This window comes from Rhineura floridana, chromosome 4 (genome assembly GCF_030035675.1).
Source record: "Rhineura floridana isolate rRhiFlo1 chromosome 4, rRhiFlo1.hap2, whole genome shotgun sequence".
NCBI lineage: Eukaryota > Metazoa > Chordata > Lepidosauria > Squamata > Rhineuridae > Rhineura > Rhineura floridana.
The window spans coordinates 155368323-155388684 of NC_084483.1; the positions used below are offsets into that span (position 1 = coordinate 155368323).

A 20362-nucleotide genomic window follows, 5' to 3' on the forward strand; every position below is an offset into this window, starting at 1 on the left:
TACACAAGTATGTGTTAGAATACCAAATCTGAACCAATGTTGGCAACCAATTAAAAGTTTAGTTTATGCGAGTTTATGCCATCATTTTCCTCTGCCTTTGCTATCTGCTCCGCAAAGATCTTCAAATTTAGACTATCATGGGAAACTTTATCAGGGGAGTGACCACTCTTCCTATCACCCTTTCTACCCAAATCAGGTTGGGATAATGGAATATCTAAGGATCAGTTACCTCCACAAATCCAGTGTGGATTAATGAAGTTCTTTTGCCAAGGAACATGGGGCATCTCATTTTCAACCAATGGACAGGAAGTTCAGCCTTCCTGAAATTTTTTTCTGCCCTCAAACTTCACATTGTCCCCTAGTAGCCTGCCCCACAAGTTGAAACAAATCAGGCATTATTGGGTGTTTTTGTCCCATAATCTGGGATTTACTGTCTCTGTGTGGAATTCAGAACAAGAATGCAGGACAAAACAATGCAGGAATCTGCTCATACGTAAGCTATCTTTGCATCCTATCTGTGCCAGGAAAGAAGGCAAAAAGGCTGTGTTTCTATAACTGTTTTACACAAATTTCTCAGAATATTTCCTACCAATGGTCGTTACTGCAGAAACAGAGAAAAAGAAGGAGCCAACAAAGTCCCATCTGCCCAGGCTTGTATTTCCGTTAAGGTAAAGTCCGCTCTTGTAGGCCTGGATGATGCCCTGCAAGGAGATAAGAAGGAACCCAGGTGAGAATTTCTGCTCACTAGGCCATTCAGCCAACCTACATTATCTGTCTACCTGGCATGGCAGGCATTTAAACATGGACTGCCTCCTCACTCTAAGTTTAAATAACTAGCACAAGTCCCGCAATGGAATTTGGTGGGAGCGAACAGAAATAATACCAACTCTGAATGGGAAAGTACCAACTGACTTTCAGGAGACTAGAGAAAGGAGGTTATATTTGTGTTCTGTGGAAAAGTGATAATATAGTGTGCCTGTTGGGTGTAAGGTGACTGATACGCATAGGAAAGTGGCCTACACTGAATCAGACTATTGGTGCATCTACCTCTGTATTGCCTTCACTGACTGGCAGCGGCTCTCCAGGATTCCAGACAGGGATCTCCCCCAGCCCTACCAAGAGATTATTGAACCTGGAACCTTCTGCAGGCAAAGCAGATGCTCTACCACTGAGCCACAGTCTGTCCCTTACATATGAGGTCAGAGAATTTCTAAAAAATAAAGTTACATGTTTCTCCTTCTTTCTGCTTCACACAATCAACCTCTAGGATCATGAAAAGGCAAAATACGAGTGTCCATAAGAGACATGGAACTCTCTGGGTAAACTTGAGCCAGTTATTATCTTTCAGCCTAAGCAACCTCACAGGGTTGTTGCGAGGATAAAGGGACTATATGCTACCTTAAGCTCCCTGGATGAACAGTGGGTATAAATTGTAATAAATGGACAAAAACAGACTGATCTGTAGGGTACCCAAAGCTACTCTGCAATCCTGCTAATAAAAGCAATCTCCTTGTTGACAGAGGACAAATTGACTTAAAGCAGACACAAGGTCTCATTAGACACTGTATGGGAGGCACATATAAGAGTCTCTCAACACTTTTTCTCCTTTTACATGGAAAGAAGCCATAGGAGGATCTAGTTTAGCCTGAAGATTTTAAGTGTGCAAATCAGTAGGTGCAACTCCAATATAAGCACGTCTAATGTTCCTTTCACACTGCAGTACCTGTTGCATTATAGTCCTGTGGTTCATCAATATACTGCCATGTCATGCTAAATTTAATTCACACCAGTGGATGTGGTGTTACACATCAGTGGACATCAATGGACATATTAAAAGAACCCACCCACTCACTCCTTTGTGCACATGTGAGCTTCTGTATGCTGGAATACCGATTCAAATTTTGTTATGTGAGCGGCAATGGCATGATCCCAAGAAAACAATGGGAAGAATAAAATGCCAAGTTCCCACAATGTTCTGGGTTAACAAGGTTGAAAACATATTTTGTCTGGAAGCAATTAACATGGACATGAACACTAAACTTCCTCTTGATTCTGCTAGATCAGCAGAAGTGGCTTTTACATTATGCGAAAGATCACATGAAATGTGAAAAGTAACAGGTAAGGAAACAGGAAAATGGAATAAAGTGCTGTCTGAATGCAGTTTGAGTAATCCATAAACTGCACCTCCATTATCTGCATTTGAGCTTCAGTTTATGAGCCCTCATCATCCAATGTATTATTGACTCCATAAGCTTGTTCACCATGCGTGCTGCCTTACTTACATTAGATGAAAAGTAGAGTTGGGTATTATCCGCATTCTGATACCTCATCCCTAATCCTTGGATGACCAGGGACACTGCCACAAATACCCCCATCTTTCTGTCTTTCACCTTTGTCTTCTCAAGCCCATTACCTTACTTTTTAAAATCATGTGCTTTCAGTAAAAGGTTCTTCACTTAATGTTTCATATAACATAACCTCAGCATTAGGACAAGATAGACAACAAATCAAGATACAAATGAGATCTGAAGGAATACCTCTACCTGGGCTAGATCTGGGGTGTGTGCACGTGTGTGCGCATGTGTTCTTCTTTTGTCCCATCTTCACAGGAGGAATGTTATGTGGCAAAATGGGACAAAGTTTTCTCCATGGTGGTTATGATTATGAAATGGCCTCCCCCTAGAAGCACCACTGGCACTGGCACTTTTAACATGATGACACCAGATAGAGACCTAATTATTTGCCCAGGCTTTTCTTGAATTACTGTGCAGCTGCATGTAAGAATCGCTTTTGTTATGTGCTTTTAACGGTTATCCCAAGCCTGGGTCCATATGATGAAGGACATATAAACTGGATAGGAAATATTCAGCTTGAAGTTGAGATGCAGACAATTTATTCAGTGTACAGACCATGGAAAGGAATCAACAGCAGCAGTAGCCACATGACATCATTACTCCACCCACAGTAGTTGCAACAGCCAGATGTGTGGGGAGTGGAGAAGCAGAGAGATGCGCTTTACATGTGGCTGTTTGCCCAGAATAATGCACAATCACTGCTGTTTGCTACTGGGTGACCTCGAGTTAGTCACTAACTCTTAGCAAAACCTAGCTCACAGGGATGTTGTGAGGATAGAAGAGCATCATGTAGACCACCTTGAGCTTCTTGCGGAAAAGATAGGATATAAATTTAAACAGATAGCTGCCTTATAAATGGCAATCCTTTGACTATGCAGAGAAGCCTTTATTTCCTGATTCACATTTCCTATTCACGCATGAGGTGATCATTTGTTTAACAAAGTTTCCAATGCCAAACTAATATTAAGATGTTGGGACTTTAACAGAGATGCAAAATTAAGCAATTAATTATATTTGCATGGACTATTGATTTTTGATCCATCCCATTTTAGTAATATACAAGAAAATATATTTTTATAATAAAAGGCTGAAATGAGGAGAATAGACCCTGTTCTTTATTTGTAGAGCCAGCCCTTGGAATTTGGAAGCTAGTTAACACTGCTGGGTTCCCACCTTTCAAGGGAAAAGTAGGAGGCCTTGGCCTCTGACACAGCACACCACTGTAAACATAAAGGGAGAAAATCATTTGTAGCAAGATGTGTGGCTACCTTCAGCAGTTTCTGTCACATGAGATATTATGCCACTGATAGGCATCCACTTTGGAAAAATTGAACATGCCCACTTTGGCATGATAAATGGACATGTAAATCCTCCCTAAAATAAAGTAACAGCTACCATATCTGCACTGATAACTCTTAACTATTAATACTTTAGCTGGCTAAAGGTACAATTCAATGCATGCTTAGGTGGGAGTAAGTCCTACTGAACTCAGGAGAACTTACTGCTGAGAAAAGATCAGTTTTTTGTGGCCATTACAATGTAACTCATAAAAACAAGACAGTCCAAGAGTAAGGTAAAACTGTAAAGTTTATTTAGATTTTTAAAAATCCCCTTCACTGTTTTCGGTCAAAAAGGTACCCCGAAACCTTCTTTCTGTTAGTGCATATGAAGTTACATTATTGGTAACAAACTTGTCCACACTGGCCAGCAACTGTCTATTTTGAAATCATCTGATTGACCGGCTAGAAAATTCTGAATAAAGGAATCTATATAGGGCAATACAGGATACAGTGCACAATGCTTTCAATCTGGCTTAATCCACGTACACAGAGATGGATATTTGCTGTCCCCTTAAAGAATTTACCAGTCAGATATTCTGTGGACATAGTTTGAAATCTAAGCTGAGTAAAAATAGCTTTAAAAAAATAATTCCCACAGATAAGTAACCCTTTTATGGTTGGATTTAATTTTAATATACCAAACAGGACTTGAAGAATCCTAGGTCCACTTTGGCATCTTAAGCAAAAATTATACTATGGATTTTATGGTCAGAAATGTTCTGAGATTGTATTATAGGGGAAATTGATAACACAATTTCAGATGGTTACAACTTTGCACCCAGTCTTCTCTATTCTGCAGGTCAAAAAAATGGTTTTGCTAAACATTGATCCTTTGGCAAACATCACTATTTTGGTTTTACTGTAATTTCTTGATTTTACATAAAAATAAATTCCAAATCTGTAAAGTAATCTTTATCTGCTTGGGATAATGAAATAGGAATGACATTGTCTTCACAAGCAGCATTGCATTTTTAATTGTTCTAAGTCATATAAACATGCTGTTCATATATTTTTGTGGAAATATCACAACAGATTATAATGTGTGAACAAGACTTATGCCTTGTTCAGATCTCATTATTAAACCAGTTAGAATGTGTTTTGGTTTCATGTGAACCCATAGCATGCTCATGCATACAGCTAAAATCACAGACGCTATGGTCCTCCCCTGCTGCTGGGAAACAAGCCATGGCCTGACTTAGCGTTACTCCAAACCCAGGCTCATGGTTGGTTTCCTCAAAACAAACTACAAGTGGTAAGCCAAGAACAAACCTTGGTTATTGACAGAAACCAACCACAAGCCCAGGTTTGGATGTAATGCTAAGCAATACCATGACTTGTTTCCTGGCAGTGAGGCAGGAATGAAACACCCATGATTTCAGCAGTATGTACATGTATACTGTGTGCTCACATTACACCATAGTTTATTTTACCTAATTAAACCATTTGTGACATGTGAACCAGAACTTCTTGGGTGATAGTTTTGAGGGTCTTCTAAGAAGCCATGCAGAAGATTATACTATAAGCCACATGTGACATCAAAATTTCTTTATAGGAATACTTGCAGCTGAGCACCCTCTTATCAGGTGGTAGGGGCAATCATGTTGTTTTGAAGTTAGTTGGACCTTGCCCTTTCCAAATGAAAGTTCTTATTTCTTTACCTTATTAAAGAAGATAAGTAACAACATGTACTGGAGATGAATATTAATCTTAAGATGAATTTTCAGGTACATAGGTGAAACATCATAAACCCTAATTGCCTCCTTATCGCAGACTCTACACTACAGGAAAACTTCCTTCCCACACTGATAATGGGAAAAAGAATCAACCCTATGCAACCATACACAAACAAAACTTGCATGAAAGCATTCTTCTAAATAAAACAAACACACCCAGGTACACACACACATATATGTCTCCAAGAAAAACATGCATACATATCTTCCTCAGAACTACTCATGATCCCAATTCAGATCAGCCACCCTTGTGCTTGCCCATAGGAATGAATGGAAGCTGTAAGGTCCAGTCGCAACTGGTACCACCTCAGGGGACAAAGGGTTAAAGTCCCCTCTCATGTTCTTGATCTAGCTACGGGGATGTGTACACATGCTCTGATTATTTGTGCAAGAAAAATCTTGCACTCAAGGGTCAACCATACAAATAATGTAATATGTAGTTTTGGCCATAGTTTGGTAAACTGCATATGGCTTCTGCTTTATAAGCATGTTCTACAAATCCATTTTCTACACCACAGAATTACAGTGACCCAGTTGCCTCCTCTCCCACATAAATTCCAACCCGAGAGGCAACTGGAGACATTTACTTATTATAGATAAATGGAACTATATATAAAAAAGTTTGTAGGTTGCAGGGCTTTGCTTGATTGTTAGAAGTGGAGCAAGAGCAACTCCTGTTTGGGTTATTTTGTCTGTATTCCAGAAGGAATATAGTTAGGGTCCTCCAGCTGGCTAGATAGGAAATCATGGCTGAAGAATCAACACTTAAGACAAGCGTCCCAAGGCTGGATAAAGAGACTTATGCGATTTGGAGTCTTCGAATGACCACACTTTTGGAAGGGAAGAATCTACATGGAGTCCTGACTGATCCTGAATCCTCCTCAGCAGTTCAAGTAGCCACTGCCTCCTGGAAACGCAAGCAAGCCAAGGTTAAGTCTCTTCTTGTTTCTGCTTTATCAGATGAGGCACTAAATGTTTGCATGGGCTGTAAAAATGCTAAGAAAATATGGGGAAATTTTGAGAAAGCATATCAGAGAAAATCTAAAAATCATGTGATGTTTCTCTGCAAGTTGCTGTACTTGCTGAGACAATCTTACACACACAGTCTGAGTGAACATCTGGACATATTTACAAGTCTGCTCCAAAAATTAGAAAGTTGTGGAAAATCTTTGGATGAGGATTTGCAGAAAGCTATACTACCGTCCTCTCTAAGTGAACATCACTGTACCATGGCTTGCATACTAGAACATCAAATCAGAACTTGGATCAGATGATGGCATATCTTAAAAGATCAGGACTATAAAGAAAGAAAGGAACAAGCTCTGTCTGAAAAAGCCAATTTTACTGTGTGCAGAAACAGCAAACAAAGGCAGGACAGAGAGATGACTCATGGCCCAAAGCCACAGCAGAGCACAGATAAAGAAAAATAATTGCTTCAAATGGAAATCTTCTAATCACCTTCAAAGAGGTTGTATTAGAAGGGAGAGAGGAGAATGTATTGATTTTAAAGAGAAGCAAGCTGAAAGGAAAACAAATTGCTAAACTAAAGTGAAACATTCCAATTACCATGTATCTGATGGAAAGAATGATTATAAAACCAGATTTTTAATTGACACTGGTTGTACTGCACATTTAATAAATAATAAAAATCTTTTTAAGAACATTAGCCCCCATACAAAAAATGTAATTATAGCATCAGGAGACCTTTTCTTTTTGCAAGAAATAGGCACTGTGGAGTACTTTGCAAAATGCCAGAGGGCACCAGAGAGCTTGAACTGAAAAAATGCCTATTTGTTCCAACTTGTAAAGATACAGTAATTTAATAAGTGCCACAAAAATAATAGAATTTGGAGGTAAACTTCATTTATATGACAAAATGTGTCAAGTTTTAGACCAATGAGAAGTGTGTTGTACTGCAAAATTGAAAAACTGACTTTTGAATTTGGAATATTCTTATTTATTATTTGATTTATACCCCGCCCTTCCTCCCAGTAGGAGCCCAGGATGGCAATATTTTGAAACTATGCATGCAAATACAGTCAAAGAAAACTGTAATTCTGGATGCGTACATGTTTGGCATAGAAGAATGGGACATGCCAGCTTAGCCAGAATCAATGCTGTAGAGAAGTAAAATTTGGCTAGAGGTATTAAAATTGGACAATGTAAATCCATAGAAAAATGTGAATGTTGTATAAAGACAAAAAGTGTGAAACCAAAATTTCCTAAGAAAAATGAAATGAAAAGAAAACCTCTAAAATTAATCCACATAGACCTTTGTGGACCCATTAGAACACCATCACAGGGTGAAAAATTTTACATGCTTACTTTCATAGATGATTACTTGAGGTATACTACAATGTATCTACTGAGAGAGAAAAATCAAATACTTCAAAAATTGAAGGACTATATCAGAATTGTAACTAATAAATTTGGCAGAAAGCCACAAATTATAAGATCTGACAATGCAGGAGACTGTGTGTCCAAGGCTATGCAAGACTTACATAAGGAAGGCATAGAGCAACAGACAACTGTTGTTTATACTCCAGAACAAAATGGGGTTGACAAAGTGCATGAACTGGCCTCTTGGACATTTGATTTGTTCCTTGTTGGAAGATGCAGTTACCACAGAAATACTGGGGTGAAACAGCGCTTACTGCACCGTATCTGCAGAACCGACTTCTGGCAGCTGCAACCAACAAGACATCTTTTGAGTTATGGCATGGATGCACACCAAGCATGTCTCACTTTTGTGTTTTCAGGTGCAAGGCCTTCGTGCACATCTTGAAACAAAAGAGGTCAAAATTGACAACACTGCCAAGGAAGGAACATTCATTGGATATTCTTCATCACAGAAGGGATACTGAGTCATAGATCCCAAAACTGGCAAAGTTGGAGTATACAGAGCTGTCCACTTTGATGAAGGAAAGTGTGCACACCAATCAGAAGGGGCACTACACCAAATAGATGACAGCGAAATTGAAGAAGAATCTGAGCTATTCTTCTACAACAGAAGGGATCACAGTAATACACCAGCAGAGGAAGATGAGGAGTCTGAGCCAGAAGAGGCATCAGAGTCAGAAGGGGCAGCTGAAGCACTAGCACCCAGATGCTTTCAGCGCATCAACAAAGGTGTACCACCAGAAAGACTTGCTTACCTCGTGAGAGATGAACTTCCAGACCCAGAGACCTGGAAAGCAATTGAAGCCTTACCCAAAGCTGAAGCTGAGAGGTGGAGGAAGGCAGCAAAAGAAGAGCTGGAAGCTCTACACAAGGATAAAACTTGGACACTGACCAAGCTTCCTCAAGGAAAAAAAGCTGTAGGCTGCAAGTGGATAGTCAAGAAAAAGCTAGATGCTGAAGGAAACATTGAGAGATACAAGGCAAGACTAGTAGCCAAAGGATACTATCAAAAGTATGAACAAGACGACGATCAAACATTTGCTCCTGTGGTCACACACACCACCATCAGAACTCTTCTGAGTGTTGTTGCTAACAAGAAAATGCAGGTGGAGCACATGGATATAAAAACAGCATTCTTGCATGAAGGAATAGAAGAGGAAATCTACATGCAACAACCACCAGGGTTTGAAGTTCCAGGAAAAGAAACCGTAGTGTGTAAACTTCAAAAATTCACCTGCCAGAGCCTGAAATGAGAAACTGAGCAAAATGCTCTTGAAAGCAGGCTTTGTACAAGGCAGAGCAGAGCCATGCCTGTACAGCAGATTCAGGAACAACAGGTGGACTTACTTACTGATTTATGCAGATGACCTACTGTGGACAAGCAACAGCTAGTGAATCAGCTCAACAAGGACGTTGAAGTGAAGTGCCTAGGTGATGTCACTCACCACTTCAGAATACAAATTGAAAGAGAAGATGATGGATCATTCTTGCTGAGTCAGACAAAAGATCCAAGATCTTCTCAAGAGTCTAGGACCAAAGGATGCACATCCAGCACCTATTCCAATGGAAGTAGGATACCTGAAACCGGACCACAACAAACAACCATAGGAAGACAATGAGAGCTACAGATAAGCCATCAGGAAACTTCTATATATCAGCACTGTTACTAGGCCACATGTGGTGACAGAAGTGGGATACTTGTGCAGAAAAACCAGCTCACCAATCAATAAGGACTGGGAAGCAATCAAGAGAGTGGCGAGCTATCTGAAGGGCACTGCAACTATGAAACTGAAGTTAGCGGCTACCCAAAATTCCAAACTAGTGGGATATACAAATGCTGATTGGGCTGAAGACACTACAGATGTAAAATCCACCAGTGGAAACATCCTCTGCTATGGAGATTCAGTGATCAGCTGGGCAAGTAAGAAACCAGAGACTGTAGCACACTCTTTCACAGAAGCAAAGTATGTGTCAGCTTCTGAAGCAAGCAAGCAGTTGACATGGCTATTTGAACTGTTCAAAGAATTAAGCATCTCTATACCTGGGCCTGTCATAACACATGAAAACCAAGGATGTATCAGACTCATGGAGGCAGAAGGGATGAGTTCACGAACCAAGCACATAGACGTGAAACACCATTTCATTAGAGATACCTACCACAGAGGACTACACAAGATGGAGCATTGTCCTATGGAAGACATGACTGCAGATGCTCTGACAAAGGTGTTGGGCAGAATCAGATACTGCAAGCTGCGAGATGAACCTTGTGGGCTGAACAAAGCATTCATTGAGAAGGGGTGTTGGACGCGGGGCAAGAGAAACTACTGTTTGGGTCTTTTGTTTGTATTCCAGAAGGAAGATAGAGTTAGGGTCCTCCAGCTGGCTAGGCTTGCCTACCTCTAACTGTGCTCTTCTGAACATAACTTCCTTCCGTTGTAAACTGATATACTCAGGGAAGCTGACCTGCCCCTCCTTCCTTTGTCTCCTTCTTTGACAGTCTGAGGAGAGAGAGGAGACAGCTCTGTCTTTGTTCTCTCTCTTGAACCATGAGGGCAATAAGCCTGGACATTGCGCCTCCAACTTAGTTAGAACTAGGTATGCCTTACCTATCTACTATGTGTTTCTAGAAATAAAGTAGCTTTTTCTTATTTTATTAAGTCTTACGTCTCCATGATTTAAATGCAGAGTAAAAGCTCACTTCTTAGGTAAATACACACACTGGCACATGCAGCTCGGACTGCTGAGTTACTCGGCATATCCATAACACTAAGAACAAGTTAAGGTTCCTCAGCTCTGCCTTGCAGACAAGAATATTCTCCACCCATCCTCAAACCATTACATGTGGACTTGATATCATTGACTTTGAATCAAGATTTGAAGCACTATTTAACAAAGCAGGGGTGGGATACAAAAATAACAGATTATCCTCATACCAGCTGAAGGGGGTACAAGAAAGCCAAACTGAAAATAGTAGCAGCTTTGGGGAGACTTTTGGAGTTTAAAATATTTTGTCTCCTAGGTTAGGGTTAGTCAGGATCCAAAAAAAAAAGTAAGTATTCCCACTCAGTGGCCGCATTTGCACATAATGCTAAGTCAGGCACTGACTTCCAGGGAGGAGGTTGCAAATCTTGGCTACAGATTGTGGTTCAGGAGGAGGGAGCATACCCATGATCCTGTGTTTAGACAACACAGTAAGCCAAACTTCGGCTTAGCTGCTGTACTGCACTGAGCTAAAAAACCTGAGGAGGAGTAAAGTGGGTGCCATGGTTTGGCTTACTGTGACATGCAAACCAGACCGGTGTGTCAAATGGATCCTCCTCCTCCCATATTATCATTGGAAGCCATTCAATTAATTTCTCAGTTGCTCCCTGGTATGGAAAAGAGGAGACCACAGAACAATAGGACAAGAAAAAGTTCCTAAGCTCAGCTCAACTCCTCTCCCCAACGCAGCAAGATTTTCCCAAAGACTAAGGCCCCATCTGCACTATACATTTAAGGCAGTATCACACCACTTTAAACAGTCATGGCTTCCCCTGAAGAAGCTTTGGAATGGTAAGGGTGCTGAGGACTGTCAGCAGACCAGCATTCCCCTCACAAAGCTACAATTCTCAGAGTAGTTTAATTCATTTGTTCTTCCCAGGGAACACTGTGAAGGGAATAGGGGTCTCCCAACAGGTCTGAGCTCCCTTAGTAAACTACAGCTCCCAGAATTTTGGAGGGGAAGTCATAACTGCGTAAAGTGGTTTGATACTGCTTTAAATGTATAGTGCAGGTGGAGCCCAAGCCATAAAATCTAAACCACGCTGTGCCAGAGGCATAATAGAAGCCCAAATAAAAATGTAAATGTACTGCCTTCAAGTCGATTCCGACTTTTGGCAACCCTATGAATAAGGTTTTCATGAGGCTGAGAGGCAGTGACTGGCCCAAGGTCACCCAGTGAGCTTCATGGCTGTGTGGGGACTCGAACCGTGGTCTCCCAGGTTGCCTACATACCAGATGACTCAAAAGAATGAGCCAAGCTTGTAATTTCTATTATCAAAAGACTTAGCAGCAAAACCATAAGTGGAAAACAGCATTTCAGTTCTCTGCTCTCTTTTTTATTGATCTGCTTCTATAACCCTTATCCTTCCCCATTGATTCACTGTGCTGTTTGTTATTTTCATGTACCAAATCGTATCTAAAACCCCACTTATAGTGCAAGTGCTGTGCCTTTGTGTTTATCCTGTAAAGCAAGCGGAACACATTAGGTGGTGCATCAATAATAATAAAAAAGAATGTTAAGCTCAGGAAAACGGATGTGAAGCACAAAGCACGACTTAACACTTCTATATCCTACTTCATTTTGGCTACTAAGCTGAAAGGCCTCTGAAACTGAAGCAATTGCCCAATGAGATCTGCACTGTCCACTTAATCCATCAACACTGTCAAAAAGCAGCTGTTTTTTCTTTCCCAGTAAATACTCTTAAGATTCCCATGAATACTTCAGAGACAGTCACATCTAAATATGGGAGAATGTCTACATAATCTAGTGCTGAGAATATTTTTAAAATACTTGGGTCACTGGTCCTACTCTTAATAACAGCTAACATTGATATAGCACAGTGCTTCAAATACATTTCTCAGGAGGTCTTATAAAAGGGATGGGAAACCTGCAACCCTATAAGGTAGCATTATCTCCATATTGCAGAGAAGGAGCTGACCAGGGCCAACCCAGAGGGTGAAGCAGCCTTGCTCAGGCAGCAGAATGTGGGGTATCAATAAAGCATCCTTCAACCTAGTGCCCTTCAAAACATCAGGAGAGCACAAGGATGGGGAAGGCTGCAAATAGTTAATTATTTTGTTTGTGATTGGATTTTTACTACCATGGGGAGATGGCACCACTTTAATTCTCTGCATCAGGCATCCAAGGATGTCCGAGGTTGAGGTAACCATTTGTCCAAGGCTATCTAATAAGTTTGTGGCTGAAGCAACATCTAAACTGAAGACTTCCTACTTAAACTCTTAGCCGCTACACTGCCCTAGCTCACATGCATTCAACATCTCAATGACAGTCCTATTAAGGGAAGATTTGACCAGGGTTCATGTCCAACCCTGCAAACTCCTATAATCTCTGACCACTGGCCATGCTGGCTGGGGCTGATGAGCCTTGGAATCCAACATCTGGACGGCCACAGGTACTCTATCCCTGTCTTAGACATCAGACAGGGCTTCCTTACTTAAAGCTTCTAGGACCCAGGTAACATTTATTGGGGATTTCCATGACTCCACAAGGTCACCTTTCAATGCAATGCTTGTGACCTCTCAAAAGTTAAGATGTAATCTGTACTATTATTAATAAGTTATTTATTGTTATTTTGTTGTATTATTATTTTGACTTATTAGTCACTACAAGACATCTCTAAGAGACTTACAAAAAAAAGTTAAAGAGCCAAAAAAAGCATAACATAAAAACACATTTCAGTAAAACAATTTTGGCAGAAAAGTGTTCAGATAAGCTAACTCCTGGGGATGTACTGTTGATTAAGAGCATAAATATTACCTTGCAGGTCCAGCTAGCCTACAATTCTTTACAAGAATCCCAACAACCAGCAGGTGCTAAGTATTCCACCAGAAACTGGACAGTGCTCCTTACACAGCATCGTTGTCCACAGAGATGGGAACCCTTTGGTCCTCCAGATGCTGTTGGACTCCAGCTCCCATCAGCCCCAGCCAGCATGACCTGTGGATGATGGGAGTTTGAGCCCAACCACATCTGGAGGACCATATGTTTTCCCATACCTGTCCCGTTAAGTTTCAGATGTAATGTGGGATTCTTCCAGCCTTGCATTTCTGAGCAGGCAGCTTCCCTTGTTTCCACAGAAAGTTCCCAATCTCTTTCTGTGGGAGCTCTCCTCACCTTTCCATCCAAATGACAGGGCAGACCCACTATTTTCATGGATGTGCAACGCTTCGCTGGAGCCAAGTATTCCACGTAGTAGCAGAGAGATGGTGTCCATATCCTTTTAAACTGTTTTCCTTCTGTGGAAGCACTTCCAGACTTCCTCCCTCCTCCGGGGTCCCAACCCAGTCACCTTTACCACATTCATGTGATTATAGTACTCAATCAACCTTTCTTTCTGCTAGGGCTGTGCGCCCCCTCCCCGAACACCTGCTTTCGGATCCAGGATCAGCCTTGGAACATGTGAAGAGAAGCGTGCCACTGAGAGTGTGCAAAATGCCTTCCTCTCAGCTGTAACGGCCCTCATTAAACATCTACAAACGACACCTCCCTTAAAGTCTGGGGTGGGGAGGATGCAGGGGTAAGGTTTCCTCAACTCCCCATAGCAGCTCTCATTTTTTTACGCGCACCATGCGGCATCTCCCTTCCCTTGTGGGATTCGGCCCAACCGAACCATCGTCGTCCTCCTCCCCCTTTGCCCCCTCCTAGGGGTGCTCTCCCCGCCCTCGCTCCCTCCCTCAGGCAGGCCGCTCTTCTCGGCCGTGGCGGGACCCCGGCTCGCCTCCTCCGTACCTTGGCAAGCCGCTCAAGGTCCTCCCTCTCGAGGCAGGTGTAGTTCTCCAACAGGTCCCACTTCTCCTGCAGCAGCCGGAGTGCCGAGTCGCGCTCCACGGGCGACTCGAGTGCCCAAAACAAGGCGCTACCCAGCAGCAGATAGGTCAGGTAGGCGAGGAGCAGCATCGGCGTAGGGGGAATCCACCAGGCCCTCGCCGTTGAGGCAGGCCCCGCGGGCGCCCGGTTGCAGGCCCCGCCGCACATCTCCTGGCCTGCGGGGAAGTTGTCGGGAGTGGCGCAGAGTTACTTGGGGGACGACGAAGAGGGGAAGTGGCCGCAGGGGTGACTCCAAGCTGCCCTCGTGGCCCCGTCTCCTTCAAGAGGAGAAGGAGGACGCAGGCGGCTCTTTTATCCATTGGGAGGAGTTAAGGAAGGGTAGGCATCGCCTTGCGCTTTTCTAAAACTGGCAACCGCCTCCACTTCCATGTTCTGTGTGTGAGCAGGGTTAACTTTTGACTTCGGGCTTGTTAAGGCTTTGGCCCAGGGGTGGGGAACTTGTGCACCCCCGGTTGTTGGACTACAGTTCCCGTCATCCCCGGCCGTTGGTTGCGTGGGCAGGGGCTGATTCCGATAACCTGGAGGGCCACAGCACTCCCGTCCCCTGCTTTTAGCCGCACCCGGACAAGAGCCCGTGGAAGGAAAGGGCTAGCGAGGGGAGTGCTCCTGCAGAACGCAGAGCCTATTTCCTTTACCGCAGAGTAACCGTTCTAAAGATAAGCAACTGCGTGCAACTTAGCAAATGTTGAGAGAAGCAGGTAGCCGGATACAGGACGAGCAATCCTAACCAGGCAGGTTTAAGTTAAGACTGCTTCTGGCCAGGAGATCAGTGGCCAGAGTGGAGGGGAGGAGCACAGTATAAACTTTTATTTTCTGCCCTTTCGTTGACTCTCATAGAGAGAATTTAATTACACCTTCATTTTGGGGGGTATAAGCAGTGCATTTTGTGTTAAAAAAGAGAGAGATGCTAGTACTCCTATCCTGAGAGAGTGCTGTGGGTGCCAGCACAGAATGGCTGCCATGGGCAGCAAAAAAAGAGATGCTGGTATTCTGTACTGGTGAGTGCTATCACAAAAAAAGCCCTGGGTATCAGTTACACCACACTCAAGGGGCAGGACCAGTAAATGAAGGGAGTTAGGATGCAGCGCAACATTGCCCCCAGCATGCTCATTTCCCACCCTTGGCAGCCCCCTTTTTTGCCAGCATAACTTCAGCTAGCTTAATTTATATCAGCAGGGCTTTCTCTCAGCCTGCATAAATAGATAGGCCAGGATAAATAATTTACACTGGCTTAAGGCCAACTCAGCTAGGGGCCTAACCTCTCCCAGCCAATGTATCTGGGGGTTAGGACAGCACTGTTGAAGTTCATCGTAGACCAGACGAATGTTCATGTGTATATGAAATAACAGCGAATCACTTTTGGGGTCAACACAGGGTTGCAAAGTTATACTGAAACATATTAATTTTCCCTCATCTTCTCTTGCAATATGGTCCACCCAGTGTTTATTAATTTTCTTCTATTTCTATCCCATCAGCATATACATATATACATAAAACATATACAACAAATCCAAATGCAACAGGATACATTACAATATAAAGTTAAAACACAACTGAAATAGTTACAGATAATCTAACAGTTCCCTCGCTACTTCATCAGTTCATAGCTGGCCTCACACCATCAAGTCCCCTCCTCAAGGCCTGGTCAAAGAAGTGAGTCTTGAGTTGGTGCCAGAAGGTAAAGTGTCACCATTAGCTGTACTTTGGGGCAGAGGGTTCCTGCTTTCCCTTCTTTTGGTTCTTTATCTTTAAACCGGACTGGATAGCCCTTCAAAGAGAGACTCCTTCAAATAGAGGACTGCCCTCTGACAGCCCTTCAGACAGAGGGCTGGTCTCTATAAAGCAGGGCACATGTCCACTCTGAAATGAAATGGACTGTCTTCAAGTCGATTCCGGCTCATGGCAACCCTATGAATAGGGTTTTTATGGTAAGCAGTATTCAGAGGTGGTTTACCATTGCGTTCCTCTGAGGCTGAGAGGCAGTGACTGGCCCAAGGTCACCCAGTGAGCTTCATGGCTGTGTGGGGATTTGAACCCTGGTCTCCCAGGTCATAGTCCAACACACTAACCAATCTACCACTCTAGGAGACAGGAAATCAGCCACCATGCCTAGAGAGTTTTAAGGGAGACCAACACAGACATTTCACTATTTTCAGTAGGAGGCATTCATCTACCCCCTGCCCAGTTTAAAATGAAGATAGGAGCCCTGGATCAGCCCAAAGTAAGAGCCATCTGGTCCAGCATGCTGTTCTCACGGTGGCCAACCAGATTCCTATGGGAAGGAAGACCTGAATGCAACCACACTCTCCTCACTTGCGATTCCCAGGAGCTGGTATTCAGAGGCTTATTGTCTTCAACTGCGGAGGCAGAGCCAAGTCATTGTGAATAGTAGCCATTTAAAGCCAAGTTGGTGGACGTCATTGCCTCTTGTAGGAGCGAGTTCAGTATAAGCATGAGATGTGTGAAGAAGCACTTTCTTTTGCCTGTCCTGAATCTTCCAACATTCAGCTTCATAGAACCATCCCAGCTTCTAGTATCATCCACTTTTTCCACATCTTGCCTAATGCTATACACCGCCAAAATTTCCTTTTAAGGTTGCTTGCCTTTTCTCTAAATTAAAAAGCCTCAAATGTAATAACCTTTCCTCATTGGGGAGTTGCTCCAACCCTGTGACCATTTTGATTGCCCTTTTCTGAACCGTAGGCAGGGAAGTTTTGGATTACCGGCTGTGAAGAAAGATGCCTGCAAGAGCATTTCCATTCCCTGTCGCATCCCATCTCTGTGGCACCTTATGATGAACCAATGCAGGGGCAGCCAACCTGGTGCCCTCCAAATATTTTTGACTACAACTCCCATCAGCCCTGGTCAGCATAAACTATGGTTAGGATCATGAGAACTGTAGTTCACAACATCTGGAGGGTACTCCATTGGCTACCCTTAAACTAATGTGACTCTGAGAGGATCTTCCTTGACACATCCTGCATTAGGAACCAGGGCTAGGTCTGCCAGTGAAGCACACAACACCAGCACGTCTGAAATTTTTCACTTGCAGCAGGAACTGAAAATATGTGGAGGGGCAGGGTGCAAGTATTCAGCAGCTGCAGTCCTAATTCAGAATAACATGCTTTAGTGACCCTCAGCCAGATTGATTGTGGGAAGGACAGGGTTTATCGTTGATTGCTGGAACACTAGAACAGCCCGGGATGATGCTGCATAGATGAAGAAGGGGATGAGAGAAACAGTTGTGACATTTGGCAGGGCCAACTGGGCAAAGGGGGTAGCACAGGCGGCCACTGCTTCACTACTAATATATGCGCATATGAACATGAATGAGGGATACAAGCGTCAGAAGCCAGAGGGGCTAGAACTTGGAGGTTTGGGCTTTAACACAGCTTCCCCATGCAGTGAGCTTTTTGAACATTTTTAGAACAGTGGGTTGGAACATCTTGTGGCATGTCTCATGACTTCTCCAACCCTCCTAGGCCAGCCATTGTATCCTTCTGGACAGGAAGAGCTATAAAAAACTTCCTGTATATAGAGAGATTTTGCTTGGGCAACAAAATCTTCGGGGCTCCACTGTGCTTGTTTCTGTCTTGACTCCTTTTGGCCACATTCACACTATATATTTATTCCACTACAGTATTATTCCATTTTAAACAGTTCCGGGAGTTCTCTGGGAAGAGGGACCAACTGTTAAATCACTCTGACAGTTGTAACTCTGTGAGTGGAATAGGGCTCTCCTAACAACTCTCAGCACCCTTCCCAAACTACACTTCCCAGGATTCTTTGGGGGAAGACATGACTGTTTAAAGGGGAATAATAGTGGAATAAATGTATGATGTGAATGTGGTCCTTGTCTCAACGTGGATGGCTACCTATTGCTCAGCCCTGACAATGTACTTGTAAAGGCCTTCAACAAATGCTCCTGACCAAATTTAGCTCTCATAGGGTAAGGGGATGGGCCCTCTTGTGGATTGGTAACTGGTGAAAGAACAGGAAGTAGAGAGTAGGAATAAATTAGCAGTTCTCACAATAGAGGAATGCAAGAAGTGGGATCTCTAAAGGATCTGGTTTTGGATAGCTGCTTTTTAACTTGTTCTTAAAGGACCAGGAGTGAAAAGTGTGGTAGTCCACGTTTGCAGATAACATCAAATTATTCAGAATGACCTTTTAAGGGCCTTACTCATGCATGACAGCATGCCTTATCTATTATTAACTGTTTGTTTCCCCATCTTAATTTGTTTTTATACTTCATGTGATGTGCAAACCATGTTTAGTTTACTGTTCCTGTTTGATAAAATTCCAAAATAATAAAAAATGTATCCCCCCCCCAAAAAATGTTCAGATTTTGTGGTAAGGGTGAATCCACTTGCCAGTTACAAAAAAGCAGAGCTTGGAAAAGTTAATTTTTTGAACTACAACTCCCATCAGCCCAATCCAGTGGCCGTGCTGGCTGGGGCTGATGGGAATTATAGTTCAAAAAAGTAACTTTTCCAAGCTCTGCAAAAAAGAGTAGGAAAGGGTTTTTCAAGGGGTTTACCATTTTCCTACAACCAAGTGATATATGTCAAATGATCTGTTGGAGAGGGATATTCTACACTGTGTTGAACCCTGCATTATTTATTATTCAGTGTCTTTAACACATTATGATCCAGGAGAAGACCAAAGTGATTGTGGATTGCTACATTTTGTAACAAGTAAGTTAGATTGGCATGTTGTTAAATGACTGATGTCAAAGCACAGATATAGGAGGCAGGAAAGTACAACAACACCTTTGCTAGATGGTACACATTAGAACAGAGATGTGGAACCTGTAGCCCTCCAGATGCTGTAGGACTACAACTCTGAGTTAGCCCCAGCCAGTATGTGTAATGGTCAGTGATGATGGGAATTGTCATCCACCAACATCTGGAGGGCCTTAAGTTACACATCCCTGCATTAGAATAACTGTATTCTGTCTCTGAAAGGCCGTTTTATAAAAACCACAGTTGCAAAAAAAAATAAAAATCCTTGAGCAGTGTAACATAATTTTAAAGTATTGCAAGGAACTTCAAGCATTCAGATAAAGCAGTATGAATTAATTTAGACTGTTAATCAAACCTCATTTTAAAAAATATCCCATAATATTATATAGCTCTAATTACTGAAATGGTCAGACAAGCCTCGTAGATGTAAACTTTTTGTTCTGTGTTGCAGCATAACGCGTGTCTCTGAATGAGATGCTTAGGTCAGGAGCTGGAGGTTCGATGAGCCTTATGTCCTTGTTATCTTGAAATAGACAAGGACCATTGATATCTTCAAGGATAAAATCAGGCATATGCAGGTCAACTTGAAGGTCAGACGTTTGCTGGTTCTGGCTAAGCCTAAGATTCTGGAGGCTCAATTTTGTCCTGTTTGAATGGGCAAAATTCATAAACGTTACTTTTATGGAAAAGGTCCTGAAGAAAGCATAGGCATTCAATTACAAACCGGACCCTTTCCTGTTAATCAGGAGATCCAGTCAGGGCTCATGCACATCATGTCCAGTTCTGGCCTATGCATCAGCCTTCATTGGATTCCTCAATCCTGGTTTAGTTTGCTCAGCAGCAACCCAATGGAAGAAGGAGCAAAGCATGACCGATGAAAAATCACAGATTCCAAGCTGTAACTGAAATGAATACACCTGTTTATTATACAAAAACCTAAAGGTGTAATCAAAATAGTATTATGGAACTGATAGAACAGAATATAAAACAAAGATAATATGAAATCCTAGGTAATTTAAGCAATCACTTTAAGCAACAGAATGTATTTAAAGTTAATGGTATTATAGAACTGATAGAATATATATGGAATATATAAAATAGTATAAAGTCAACTAATGATTAATAATGAGATGAACTAGGAATAAAGATAAAAATCAACTCATTTGAAATGTGGTGTTGG

At 42.4% G+C, this 20362-nt stretch overlaps 1 protein-coding gene across 1 annotated transcript in view; it reads right to left on the bottom strand.

The window, feature by feature from the left end:
* KCNK17 (potassium two pore domain channel subfamily K member 17) overlaps nucleotides 1–15003 on the bottom strand; it is a 45821-nt gene extending 30818 nt beyond the window's left edge. Inside the window, exons 1-2 of the mRNA XM_061624902.1 lie at nucleotides 14339–15003; nucleotides 590–701 (exon numbers count right to left, since the gene is read on the bottom strand). Of these exons, the coding sequence (XP_061480886.1) occupies nucleotides 590–701; nucleotides 14339–14584 (358 nt within the window). The 5' untranslated portion in view covers nucleotides 14585–15003. The remainder of the gene's footprint in view (nucleotides 1–589; nucleotides 702–14338) is intronic.
* Nucleotides 15004–20362: the final 5359 nt, after the last annotated feature.